The sequence below is a fragment of the Eretmochelys imbricata genome, chromosome 6 (assembly GCF_965152235.1).
Source record: "Eretmochelys imbricata isolate rEreImb1 chromosome 6, rEreImb1.hap1, whole genome shotgun sequence".
NCBI lineage: Eukaryota > Metazoa > Chordata > Testudines > Cheloniidae > Eretmochelys > Eretmochelys imbricata.
In genome coordinates this window covers 73435286-73448742 of record NC_135577.1, presented here as the reverse complement: position 1 = coordinate 73448742, position 13457 = coordinate 73435286, and the positions used below count along the sequence as shown (strand labels likewise).

Below are 13457 nucleotides of genomic sequence, written 5' to 3'. Positions count from 1 at the left end.
CAGGGAGCTAAGGAGCAACATCTGTACTTTTATAATGACTCATACAAGCTACTTCAGTCCTTGTCCCTTTCTCTCCTCCCCAGCTTCTTTAGGATTGTGTCCTTGCCTAAACACAAGTTCACCTGTGAACTGGTGGAACTTTTTTTTTTTTTTTGGTTGCAGGTAATGATGTCTGCATTAGCATAAATCCTGAATAGGCTCACCAACACACTGAAGTAACTCTGGAGCTACACTAATAAAGTTTTCAGAGTAGCAACCGTATTAGTCTGTATTCACAAAAAGAAAAGGAGTACTTGTGGCACCTTAGAGACTAACCAATTTATTTGAGCATAAGCTTTCATGAGCTACAGCTGCATCCGATTAAGTGAGCTGTAGCTCACGAAAGCTTATGCTCAAATAAATTGTTTAGTCTCTAAGGTGCCACAAGTACTCCTTTTTACTAATAAGAAAGTAACTCCATCAACTTCAGTGGAGTTATTCTGGATGTACACTGATATAATGGAGATCAGATTCGCCCAATGACTAATAACCCCATAAATGCAACTAATTTTTTTTTTTTTTAAAACCTCCTTAGTGGCAAAACAAATTTAGGTCCAGAAAAAACCCCAAAACACCCCACCATTGTCAAGTCTCTTGGACTTTCATGTCAGAAGGGACCATGTGATCACCTAATCTGTGCTCCTGCACATTGCTGGCCAAGGAACATCACCCACCCACTCCTGTAATAGACCCCTAACCTCTGGCTGAATTACTGAAATCCTCAAATCATGATTTAAAGACTTCAAGTTACAAAGAGTCCACTATTTACACTAGTTTAAACATGCAAGTGCCCTGTGCTACAGAGGAAGGTAAAAAAAACCCCAGGGTCTCTGCCAATTGGATTTGGGGGAAAATTCCTTCCCGACCCCAAGTATGGCAATCAGTTAGACCTTGAGCACATGGGCAACACCCACCAGCCAGACAGCTGGGAAAGAATTCTCTGTAGTAACTCAGAATCCTCTATGATGGGTTCCCTGGGGTGCAACCTGGAACTAGGATACCACTGAGGCTTCTGTTTTACCAATCTGGGCTCCCTCTCACACTGTGATTGTAACAAGTTGAAAACCCCTCTAGGTCCTGCACTCACGCAAACATTCACAGGCAGGGACACCCCAAGCTGAGTTTCATGAGTGGCTGGTGAGAGCATTCATATACCAACAATAGGCTCCAGCCAATTCCCCACAGCTCCCCAGCCTAGGACCCCAGAGGTGTACCATCTTGCCCTGGTCAGAAGCTTGACCAGTGTAAGTTTATTATCCAGTCCATCCCTCTCGATATGGAGAGGACAATGCACCAGCCCCTGTTTCTGAGCAGATTTCCCTTTTGAACCATGCTGTTTTAGGTAAAAAACAAACTATTTTAATTACAGAAAAATAGATTAAGTGATTATATGTAATTACCTAAAATGAAACAAAATTGCAATCTGAGTTCTATAAACTAGACAGGATTTGAATCAAGCAGTTTCTCACCCTGATGCAGCAGCAGCAGGAGTTTGGGTGCAGGAGAGGGCTAAGAGCTGAAGCAGAGGGTTGGGGTGTAGGAGGGGGCGAGGGCTCTCGGGAGCGCTTTCCTCGGGGGGGCTCCCCAGAAGCATCAACGTATCCTTTCCTCAGCTCCTAGGCAGAGGCATGGCCAGGCAGTTCTGCACGCTGCATCTGCCTGCAGGCACGACCCCCACAGCTCCCACTGTCCGTGGTTCCTGGCCAATGGGAGCTGCAGAGTGGGTGCTCGGGGATGGGGGCAGCGTGCAGAGCCCCCTGACCACGCCTCCATGTCCACCTATGTAGGGGCCACAGGGACATGCTGGCCGATTCCAGGAGCCATGCAGAGTCAGGTGGGGAGCCTACTGGCTCCCCTCCCCCCGCATCCAGCAGCAGCACAGGTCCTGGGCCACATGCCCCTGCAGCGCCCCCAGGCTGCCCCCGAGCACCCACGGTGCCCCTGGGCTACCCTCTGCCCCAGAGCACTCAAGTTTTAATCATGGGTATATAGTACAAATCATGGACAGGTCACGGGTCATGAATTTTTGTTTACTGCCCGTGACCTGTCCATGACTTTTGCTAAAAATACCTATGACTGAAACGTAGCCTTAGCCATTATCCATATTCTGGCTAGAACATCCACAGGAAAGTCCATCAGGTGGGGATAAGCTTCTTCCATGGCCAATTGTGTTCACTGATGGGCTGTCAACTTGATTAGTCCATTCACAATATGCTGGCTAGACCTGATATAAACTACCTTGTGGGAGTTACCACAGGAGCGAACACATTTGAAATACAGGTACATAGTCAATATTCATAACTTCAGATACAAAAATGATACATGCATACAAATAGGATAATCATATTTAGCAAACCATAGCTTTTCCATTGACACCTCAATGACCTAATTTATATAACATTTATGAATTTGGGGGTGCCAGGGTGTTGCTATGGGGTACAGAGTGTCACAACCTCCCCATCTAGTGTCTTATCACCAGCCATTGGAAATATTTGCTGCTAGCAGTCACAGATCAGCTACATGCCATTGTAGGCAGACTCATCATACCATCCCCTACATAAACTTATCAAGCTGAGTCTTGAAGCCACTTAAGTTTTTGCCCTCTCTGCTCCCTTTGCAAGGATGTTCCAGAACTTCACTCCTCAGATGGTTAGAAACCTTTACCTAATTTCAAGCCTAAACTTATTGATGGCCAATTTATATCCATTTGTTCTTGTGTCCACATTGCCACTTAACTTAAATAACCCCTCTCTCTCCCTGGTATTTATCCCTCTGATATATTTATAGAGAGCAATCATATCTCCCCTCAGCCTTCTTTTGGTTAGGCTAAACAAGCCAAGCTCTTTGAGTCTCCTCTGATAAGGTAGTTTTTCCATTCCCCTGCTCATCCTAGTAGCCCTTCTCTTCATCTGTTTCAGTTTAAATTCATCTTTCTTAAACATGGGAGACCAGAACTGCACACAGTATTCCAGATGAGGTCCCACCAGTGCCTTCTATAATGGTACGAACACTTCCCTGTTTCTACTGGAAATACCTCGCCTGATGCATCGCACTGGTGGTTCAGTCATCCTATGATCAATCAATACACCCAGGTTTTTCTCCTCCACTGTGACTTCCAACTGATAAGTCACTAAGATAAGTGTGTGAGCTCATAATTACTAGTCATGTTTATTAATAGTAACATTGCCATAGGCCAATGTGGCAAAACCACAATATATTACAATAAAACTTACTTCAAAATTCTGGATTTAGTTTTATTAAAATACACAAATGCAAATTAAAAAAAAAACAAACCAATTAAACCATATAATCACTGTCTCTTGCCTTTTCCTTATTTTAGTGGCTGGCCATGCAAACAGGGCAATCGCTTAGGTCACAAATATGCTGTCAGTTCCTAATAAATATTTAAATATTCTATTTTCTGAGCGGTCGTCGGAAAAAGATATCCAGGACAAAAACACAGAAAGCCTTTTTGACCTTCAAGTGGCAATTGCAATTACAATATAACAGTGGGGTAGGTCTTCCACTTTCCCAGAGCCACAGGGAAAGAGGGGGTTACATTTCTCAATGCCAGTAATGTGTCTTCTAAGTAAGCTGTCTGCATAGTGTGACAAAGTTCCTCCTCTGCTTTGGTGGGTCCTGCACTTATTTCTCACCTCAGAGGTTCACGGCAGCCCTCAGTTTGGCCACTTTCGTGGCTCAAATCTGCCGTTCACTCAGTTATCCTCATCACTGGCCAGCATGGGGAAAGGAAGAACAACAATCCCCACAGCCTCCACTGATCCACCTAGTGGATCGGGGAACAGGCCAGAGACCTTCCCCTCTGGTGGAACCCACAGTCCAGTTCAACTCCTCCAGTATCAAGTAGGGAGTTGAAGGGATGGGGGGAACCCAGGCCCGCCCTCTAATCCGGGTTCCAGCCCAGGGCTCTGTGGATTGCAGCTTTCTGCAGTGACTCCTGTGACAGCTACAACTCCCTGGGCTACTTCCCCATGGCCTCCTCCCAACACCTTCTTTATTCTCACCACAGGACCTTCCTCCTGTTTGATAATGCTAGTACTTCTGAGTCTTCCAGTAGTACGCCTTCTCTCTCTCTCTCACTCTCACTTCTTGTACCTCTTGCTCCCAGCTCCGCACACACGCACCACAAACTGAAGTGAGCTCCTTTTTAAACCCAAGTGCCCTGAGTAGCCTGCCTTAATTGATTCTAGCAGCTTCGTGATTGGCTGCAGGTGTTCTAATCAGCCTGTCTGCCTTAACTGTTTCCAGAAAGTTCCTAATTGTTCTGGAACCTTCCCTGTTACCTTACCCAAGGGAAAGGGACCTACTTAACCTGGAGCTAATATATCTGCTTTCTCTCAATGCCTTTGTAGATTATAACTTGTTTCTCAAAGAAACAGTCTTTTGTATAATAATTTAAGGTTATATTCTTACTATATTTACTTAGCTACAGAAGATTGACTAGCAAGCGGCAGTTAAGCACAGGATTTAAAATCAATTATTTAAACTTATATTTTTATTCTCTGTTTTCATTAAGGATAACTGTTTGGAACATTTGATTAAGATAATGATCAATACCATTTCCAGTCTTTGTTGACGAGCATGTCGTCTTTTTATCTTTCTTTATTAATAGGAAAAATAAAATCTTACTGGCATAAAAAAAACCAAAACAAATAAACAAACAAAAAAACCTCTCCTGTAGCCATCTGGCCCGACCCTGTCACAATAGATGGAAATCAGAGCACGTAAAAGCCTTCCTTAACTTGTTATTGGAAAATCTTTCTAAATACCTGGTGTACCTGGTGAGTCTTTTTAACAAGGGGAAACCAAATTGACATATCTATAGTGGAAACAACTGCTGTGTCTAGCTACTTATTAATGTCCTCTAATCTCAACTTGATTAGGGATTTAAATCTAATTGTTTCCAATTCTGAGAAGCCTAGAGAGAATAGATGGAATTTTAACCAATGAAACTTACTGAAAAAGCCCTTCTGAGCTATTTCTCTAGGCATAGCCTTGACAAACATTGGCATACTATAAATACTAAGTCAAAAATTGATACTGCAGTATTGCACTTTGGACAGAATAGAATTTATACAGGTCTCTGTTCTAAGGGAGGGATAGCTCAATGGTTTGAGCATTGGCCTGCTAAACCCAGGGTTGTGAGTTCAATCCTTGAGGGGCCATTTAGGGATCTGGGGTAAAAACTGGGGATTGGCCCTACTTTGAGCAGGGGGTTGGACTAGATGACCTCCTGAGGTCCCTTCCAACCCTTATATTCTATGAGAGCAGCTGGAATGTTGTTTGAGAGAACCAAGAAATCTCTTTGGAATCACTTCTATTCCTGTGGTATCATTCCATTTCCATATTTCCACACCATATAGAATTTGAGCGCATACCTTAGGCTCAAACACTCTAAGGGCTGGTGCAATTAAGTTGTTTTCATGAGCCAGGTGAAATGTAACACTGATTTGAAGACTTCTCTTTTGCTACCTGAATATGTTTATCTCACAGCCCTTGTTTTATGAGAACCGGATACTCAGGTAGAGGAAAGAACTAACTTGTTCAATATATTGCCCATAAATCCTGCATTTGTGCAACCTCAGTCTTTGACTAAAGTTTTGGAGTAATTTATCGAAAGGCCCTCCTGTTGACAGTATAAACCAAACACATTTAATAAACACCTCAATCCACTGATGTTTGTGATAGTAGAACAATATTGTCAGCATATAAAACACAGAATAATCCATGATTTTAGAGGGAAAATACTGATCCCCTTTTAATGCTAAAACAACAGCATTAATATTAAAAGTTAAAAAGAAAAGGGACTCATAATTATGAAGTAGGCCCACAATGTACAAATATTGAAATAGAATGACTAGGGATCTTGATCTGGATTCTATTCCTGGCATTGCTACATATTGTTAGCTTGGATAAATCACTTAATCTGTCACCTCTCGGTGTCTGTCTCTCTCTCTCTAACTGTAAAACAGAGAATATATCTAATGGATTAAACTTCACAATACCCCATTCATGTTTGAATTGTTTTGAGATCCTTGGAGAGAATGAGATAAAGAAGTTCAAAGCATTATATTAAATTTTCCTCTTGTCACAGCACCTCTTATTTCAGACCCTCTAGCTGTGATGCACATATATCAAGATAGGATTATCTCTGTAAAGCAATTTTCCCCTGTAGCAAAGCTTGGAGAGGCCAATATTATCAGGGTGAGCCTTTTGTAGTAGCCATTCCTAAACTAACCATTAGAGGGAGCCATTGGCATGGCTAAGATTCTTACCTGCTGCACAAGATAATAAAAGGAAATTGTACTGCTTCTTTGTCTTTTATGTTTCCTTGGAATTCTTTCCTTAGGATCTGTGATCCATTTGCTAATAATGAGATTACCACTGCTTTGAAGATAGTGGACTTCTCTTACAGCCTGGATGTGAGGTTGCAGCCTAGAGTGAGTTTACTCAGCAGCTTCCCAATAGCTCAGACCCAGCATGGACAACAGATCCTAGCCAAGTGCTCTCTTCCTTATCAGGTAAGTACATATTAACCCAGGGTGATTGCTATGAATGCCCCTTGGCAAGTGTCTTCCTTATCTGAAGAAACGAGATGGAGACTGAAAGAGTTAATATTTTAAGCTGAATGTTGTTGGATATGTGTCCTGTGTTTATAGATCTTATCTAATTAAGCAACATCTTTCACAACTGCCATAACTCTTCAACAAAAACCCTTCAGCTGGACCCTGTGTATTCTACATTAGCTGAAGAAACTGGCATTGTTAATTTGGGGCAGTTGTGTACCTACATTCATCTGACAGTTAGAGTTCATTATAAATGGCTAGACTGTGTCTCAAACTGAAATGCTAAACAAGGATTTTGCTTCCTATAGTAGTTAGCTTTGCTTTCCTTTGATTAGCTTAATTTAGCTTGCTGGAAAATCCTCACAAACACCACAATACAGGGTTAATGGGTACAGAAGGTGTTGTAGGACATCTCCAGTGGCACTATTGCTATTAAAAATGCTTTAGTGCTGTATTGAATGGATGTGGAGGAATGGCGAAATGGCTGCAGAGATCAGCAGAAGCAGTTTTCTAACACTGATTGTTGTGGTTTCAGGTAGACTTGGTTGGTATTGCAGAAATAGTGCATTTGATGCTGTTTGGGGAGCACCTCCAGGTTTATCAAGAAGATTCCCTCTGGAAAATCAGTCAGAATTTCTCCAAGTAAGTGTTTCATCAGGAATCTCTGGGTAGGTAAAGGCAGCTGTAGCTTTCTCCCTCACCTCTGTGTTGCAGCTTTTGTCAAAGCTGGAGCATAAATTCAATGCTATTAGTTGGTAACAGCAGTGCTACATTATATTGAGAATTCAGTTTCGAATCTAGTGGACTTGTTTATTGTAATAGAACTAGATGGACTCATTGATGCTTTCTTGACTCCCTTACATCTATTTACAAACCCTTACACTTTAGACTCCCTCACACATTAGTAACTTATTCACCAAAGAGCTGAAAGAATGTGTAAATTAGAGTGTGGCCTAATTTGTTACATAATTTTATACCCCTTTTCTGTCCTCTTAATATGAGTTACACCGTCTTAGACTCCCTCTGAGTCAGCAGGCAAATTTGTGGGGGGCAGGAAGGGATTACACATTAATAAGTGAGCATGATTCTGTGTTGTAATCATTTCATTTTTCAGCTTTTCACACTGTGCTGTGTGCTATGCTGTAGTGTGGGCAGGATGAAAGAGACTGATTCAGGGGTCCTGTCAGGGCGGGAAATAGTATAATTAAATTTAAAGATTGCATCATGCATACACAAAAGGAGCAGAATTAAGGTTGCATGGGCAGCTCCCCTTTGCACACTAACCTGTTAACTTCCAGGCAGCAAGAACCTGCTTTCCTCCTCACCTCCTATAGTCAAGTGTCTTGGGAAAGGGGCAGCTTATGCTAAGGCCTTCAATCCTTCAGGGGAGTTTCCAACTTGCTGAGCCAGCCATTCAGTCTTATGGGCATTGGAGCTGGTCCCAGGCTGTCACTTCCAATCTTCTGCATCAGCTATGGTTTCCTGCCTAGGTACTGTCTCTGAGTAGAGATTTCTCAACATTTTGAACTAAAGTCCATAATGGTTTTTCTTTAGTCTTTGTTCTTCAGTGACTTGTCCTGCTCCTCCTACATTGGGCCTGGTTACTATTAGACACACAGTTTGTTTCCCATACTGTAAACATCTAGTTTGTCACTGTTTGGTTTCCGACCTTTGGTGGAATTCTAATCCATCTGACCCTTCAAAGAATTAGATGAATTAATCAGCATTGAGGAGCTATAGATCCTCATGCACAGTGTACAGCTCACAGTGAGTCTTCTTTATTTGAACCTCCTCGTGTCTGGGGTTTGAATTTCAACTTGACCCAAAGTTTTTTTTTCTGTTTCTGTAGTGCCACCAGTAATGGTTGTTCCTTTTTTCTTATCTCCCTGCTGCTTTAGAAATTGTTAATGAGAATTGGGCACAGGTGGGCAGAAGACTTAATGTCCCTACTGCCACTGCTTGTAACTAATCAGCAACAGAACAATGTTTTCTGTAACTGAAGTGTACACTTAAATTATTGCCTGATATCTAAGTCTAACTTTTTCCTTAGATTCTACTATCTCCTCTACAAATCTTGCTGATAAGCAGCTATCCACTTGGAATTCTTGACTTTTTCCACTAAAATGGACCAGAAAGGATTTTTTCTGCTATACCTTGATTGTGTCCTTTTCTGGGCATCTTCAAAGGGCACTCCAAAGATGACTAGAGGTAGCCATTCATACCAGTATGCCACAAATTTTGGTGAACTGAGTTTCCCCCTCCTAATATCTCATTCTCCCGGACATTATTTTAATGACTAGTTTGGAGAAGTTACTTCTGTGGGCAGACTGCTATTCCTTCATCTGCCCACTTTCTCTGTTCTGAAAGTACATCTTTGCTCATTGCATCAGTTATGTTTTGGGCTTCTGCATATGTTTATACAACCATTGCTTAGATGCAGTATTGTCATGCCAATTGATATCTAGTCTACAGGAACTGCAGTACCTGTTCACAGGTTGGGAGTTGCCTCTAGCCACCTAGATTCTGTTTGTGATGCCTCTTAGTGTACATTGAAAAATCCGTCCTTTGAGTTGTACAGCAGAAAAAAATTTTTCTTTACTTTGTATATAGTGATTTGTCAATAGATTGATACATTTCAAACACTTCTTCTGTTTTCCTATATATTGTGTTAGTGTTTTCACATTGTACCCCTGAAGTTATTTAATCTTGAGTGGCAATTTATTGCACCAGTTTTCATATGAGACTATTACTTGGAATTCTTGTTCTCTGAAGAGAGAGACATACTGTGGACCTATGGGTGCCACTTACCCACCCACTGCTCCTTCAGGTGGAGAGGAATTCACTTCTTTGAGTGTTTTAGTTTCAAAAGGACCAAAAGGGAGTTACTGACTGAATCATTGATGCAGGTTGACTTTTGCTCTCTGCTGTCAGACATTCTGGCAGTTCAGATCTTTGAGCTAATTAAATCTGACCTGCCATGAGAGACTTGTGGACAAGTGCTCTGTTGCATTTATGTATCTTCCAAGAACAAGAATTACAGTAATATTTTTGTAAACCATACTAGTATAACTATATATTTTTAACATGAAATATTAAATCAGTAGCAGCAGCATACCTTCAGGAGTGTGGCTCATAGTGTGGGAGTGAGGAATCTGCAGTGAGTCTGGATATTAGGATCTGCCAAAGAAGGCAGACTCAGCTTTTAGTGTGTCCTGCTCTTGCATACAGACTGTGTAAGTCTTTCTCTGGTTATTTGGGCCATTCAACACATTCTATGGTTGCAGACTGCTGTTGACAACACCAGTTTCCCACTGCAGGGACCCTTTGCCCTCAGAAGGTATTGCACAGATGGAAAAACTTCCATTTAGTAAGTTTCAGCAGAGGGATATTGGTTAGTGTTCAGTATGTGCCCATTCAAGCATGGGTCAGGAGCATTGTGGTAGTGATACTTGTAATTCCTGTGAGGAGAGAGCTTATGCTAGTGCTTTTTTACCAGTTGCATGTGGCTTTTTGAGGAAGAAGGCATTATTCTGTCCTGCCTACCAAAGGTGCCATAAGTGGTTTTAGAACCTACTTGAGAGGAATAATTAGAGGACTGCTTTCCTGGAAAAGTGCTCTGGGCATGTAGGGGAGTAGGAAGTAAAAGGGGAAAATGACCTACACAAAAGCTTGTGGTGAATGCTGGATACCTTGGCCCTGCAAGATCTCAGAGTTTAGTTCTTTTTTAAAAATTCACTGTGAGAGCTATTTTGATGAAGAAAATTTTGGGCTGAATAAATGGGTGAGTGACTGGTGATAAAAATGTTGAGTTGATGGAGCTACTTTCTCAAAGTACAGAGATGTTTGGAATTCCAGGACCACACGCAGAATTTAGGTTTGGAGGAAAGATGAGATTGAAACATAAAGTAGAAATCTCTGAAAACTTAGACAACTTGAATTCCTAACTTGCTGACTTGATTTGGTAACAAAGGTATGGGAAAAGCTGGAATCTATTATTTTGCTAGAGTGTTTGTCTAGATAAGGAGTTATAGACTTGAAACCATTTCTTCTCCTGTCATCTTTAAGAATCCCTTGAACTGACTATTAACATACTAAAATCTCCTGCCCTTATGGTAAGCACAGTTGGTGCTGTTTTTATTAAAAGCATATTTCAATTGCATTTCTAGTTTTGGAACTTATCTCTGGGGCCCATGAATCTCACAGAATTGTGTGTACCATGTCCTCCCACTATGGGATTCTGGGAAACTGGAAATGTCTAGGCTGATATTGGTTGTCATGTAAACCTGTTAAATGGATCATTAGGGTAGAATGTTTGCCACTGATCTTTTTCTAAAGATCCCAAGTTATCTAATCTCCTCAGCCCTACCTACTGGGCTCAGTCTGCCTATGGATTTTTTTGTTTTGGAAGACCCCATATCAATTCACAGTTGCATGACATAGTGCTGTTCAGACTGCTGCTGTTGATATGGCTGCTGTAAACTCTCTTCTAGCCAGCTGCTTGCAGCTGAGCCGTCTCCTTTGAACAGCCAATGTAATTTCTAGCTTGAAGGAAGAAATGCTTCACATGAGGCAGCATTCTCTAGTGCAGTTCTTAACTGGGGCTCTAAGTTTTTCAGGGGGTTCATTCCTCTGCTCTCTCTCCCTCCTCCCCTCCCCCCCCCACTGGGCCCTTGAATTTTTATAGCATGTTGTGGGGGACTCATGGGGATAAAAAACATATACTTCCTCACAAGACTGAGAAGCAAAGGATTCCTTTATTTGAATTACAGCTCTGACACTGATCCTTCTTGGCCTTAGTAAAGTCACTCAGCCTTTTGTTTTTGTTTTTAATATCTATTTTACATATGGGGAAATTACCCCATAGGGGAGTTGACAGCTAGTGTTTCACAGACAATTGGCTGCGTAGAATGCACACACATTGTTCTGGTAGATGGGCAGAATGAAGGCTTCTAGCAGCAACCAAGCCATTAGCTTATTTGGACAGTTGTCCCTTGCAAAGCTCTCTTTTAAATGCTGGTAATCATACAGAGACCTAGCTGGGCTCTGCTGCTCCTGTTACTGAGAGCTGGGGAATATTTTAAGGGTCTTCAATATCCACATCCAGCCTGTCTCCATGAAAGGGATCTGCCAAGTTTGGTGATGCGTCAAGGAATTACTTGCTAACCTTTTCCAAAATCCTCAGGCTAGCCCTATGTAAAATGGTAAATAGGTGTTAGATATGTTGGGGTAGGTGGTAGTGAAAGTGTTTCATTGGCATGCACAGAAATGCTAAGGTTGGCTCTGTCTAGTTCCTGCACATAAGTCCATTTGTGAAGGGTAAAGAGCCTGCATATACAAGCTTCACAGCACCCCTCACTTTTTCCTTACACAAGCTCATTGGAGAGTGGAGCTGAATATTATTTTAGACTGCCAAGCCTCCACAGGGCTTGCAGAGCCGAATTGAAGCAGGAATCGTGATGGAGCTGTCATTTGGGTGGATGCTGTTCTCATTGAAAACTGTTTTGTATGTTTTTAGGACTGTTGACAGTGATTTGTGGAATAAATTCTTTAGGAGGATTCTGAATGCAGATGGTAAGTCCACAGTGCCTATGCTGAGGGAACTAAGAGAGGAAATGAGTGGCATGTTTAACAGCTCTGTGCAAGAATGGTTTTGTGGCGCCTTAGCGAAATTGGAAGAAACTTTCAACTTGAAGAACTTCCTCTGATCCCATGTAGAAAGGCAACCAGCCGCCCCTTTTTACCCATCTCAGGGGGAATTTGCTGTTAATACTGGGTATGCAATATATCTTCAGTGCTAAACGTGGAAATTGGTTGCAACTGTTTCTTCAATACTTTAACTCCTAATAAACATTTAACAATTTCTGTATAATATCTAGATGTCTCTTAAACCTGGTGCATTAACTAGATATGTATAGAAGATGTTTTATCCATTTTCTTTACCAAACTGTTCTATGCCAGCCAGCCTCATGTATGACTGCTAAATGTATGTTTTAATACCTAAAGCACATTCATGAGTTCCTCCACTTTTGTCCTGTTTTTTTGTTCTGTTCTCTACACATGCTGTTAATCACTGCTTAAGTAATAAACCTATGTTTTTGTAAGCAACTCTATCTCGTGAAATTTTACTGCCAAGTGGCCTTCAGAACGTATTTGACTTGGTTTCTGGAGTCATAGGACTGAGTCTGAGTGACATTTCTGACTAATTGGGGGATTGTTCATGGTTTTACTAGATGCATATAGCTATCCTTTGGGTGGCTTTTACAACCATCCAGGGATTTTTTAACTTGAGCTGATATCCCAGTCGGAAACACTCATGGATCATTGAAATAGAAGAAATGCCTCACATATAGTAAACATCCCACTAACCAAGTTAAAATACAGAATTCATGAATTATTATAAAGCAGCCTCACTTCCTTCTCATCATGTTTGTAGAATGCCCAGCAAAATGAGGCCTACCATGATCTAAAAGTTAATATAGTTCATGGTTAGGTTTCCTTTTAAAATGTTTTGCTCTTCCCTGGACATTGCAGCTATTGCTTTGGCACTTGGCTCCATTGGGTCTGCTCCTCCACCCCCCACCCCTCCCCTTGCAGGTATGAGGCCTGCTCAGCCTCCAAGGTATCACTGGCAAAACTGGTGCTCTCTTGCTTTGAGCCAGCCCTATTGTTGATCTGTGGTGTCTTGGTGACGCACCTATCCCGGCATGTTCTGTCTTTCACCACCAATAGTTAAAAGTACTATGGTGACTGCCTCAAACTCCTGGGGATTGGAAGTACTTAGGACCCATTTGACTGGCGCTGAGGCCAAGGTCTCAGTTGTGTTTTGATCTT

At 41.8% G+C, this 13457-nt stretch overlaps 1 protein-coding gene across 3 annotated transcripts in view; it reads left to right on the top strand.

The window, feature by feature from the left end:
- BUB1B (BUB1 mitotic checkpoint serine/threonine kinase B) overlaps positions 1 to 12725 on the top strand; it is a 138147-nt gene extending 125422 nt beyond the window's left edge. For all 3 annotated transcript variants that reach the window (XM_077818906.1, XM_077818905.1, XM_077818907.1), the window contains 3 exons: positions 6410 to 6581; positions 7162 to 7268; positions 12142 to 12725. In XM_077818906.1, coding sequence (XP_077675032.1) covers positions 6410 to 6581; positions 7162 to 7268; positions 12142 to 12331 — 469 coding nt within the window. In that variant the 3' untranslated portion in view covers positions 12332 to 12725. The remainder of the gene's footprint in view (positions 1 to 6409; positions 6582 to 7161; positions 7269 to 12141) is intronic.
- Positions 12726 to 13457: the final 732 nt, after the last annotated feature.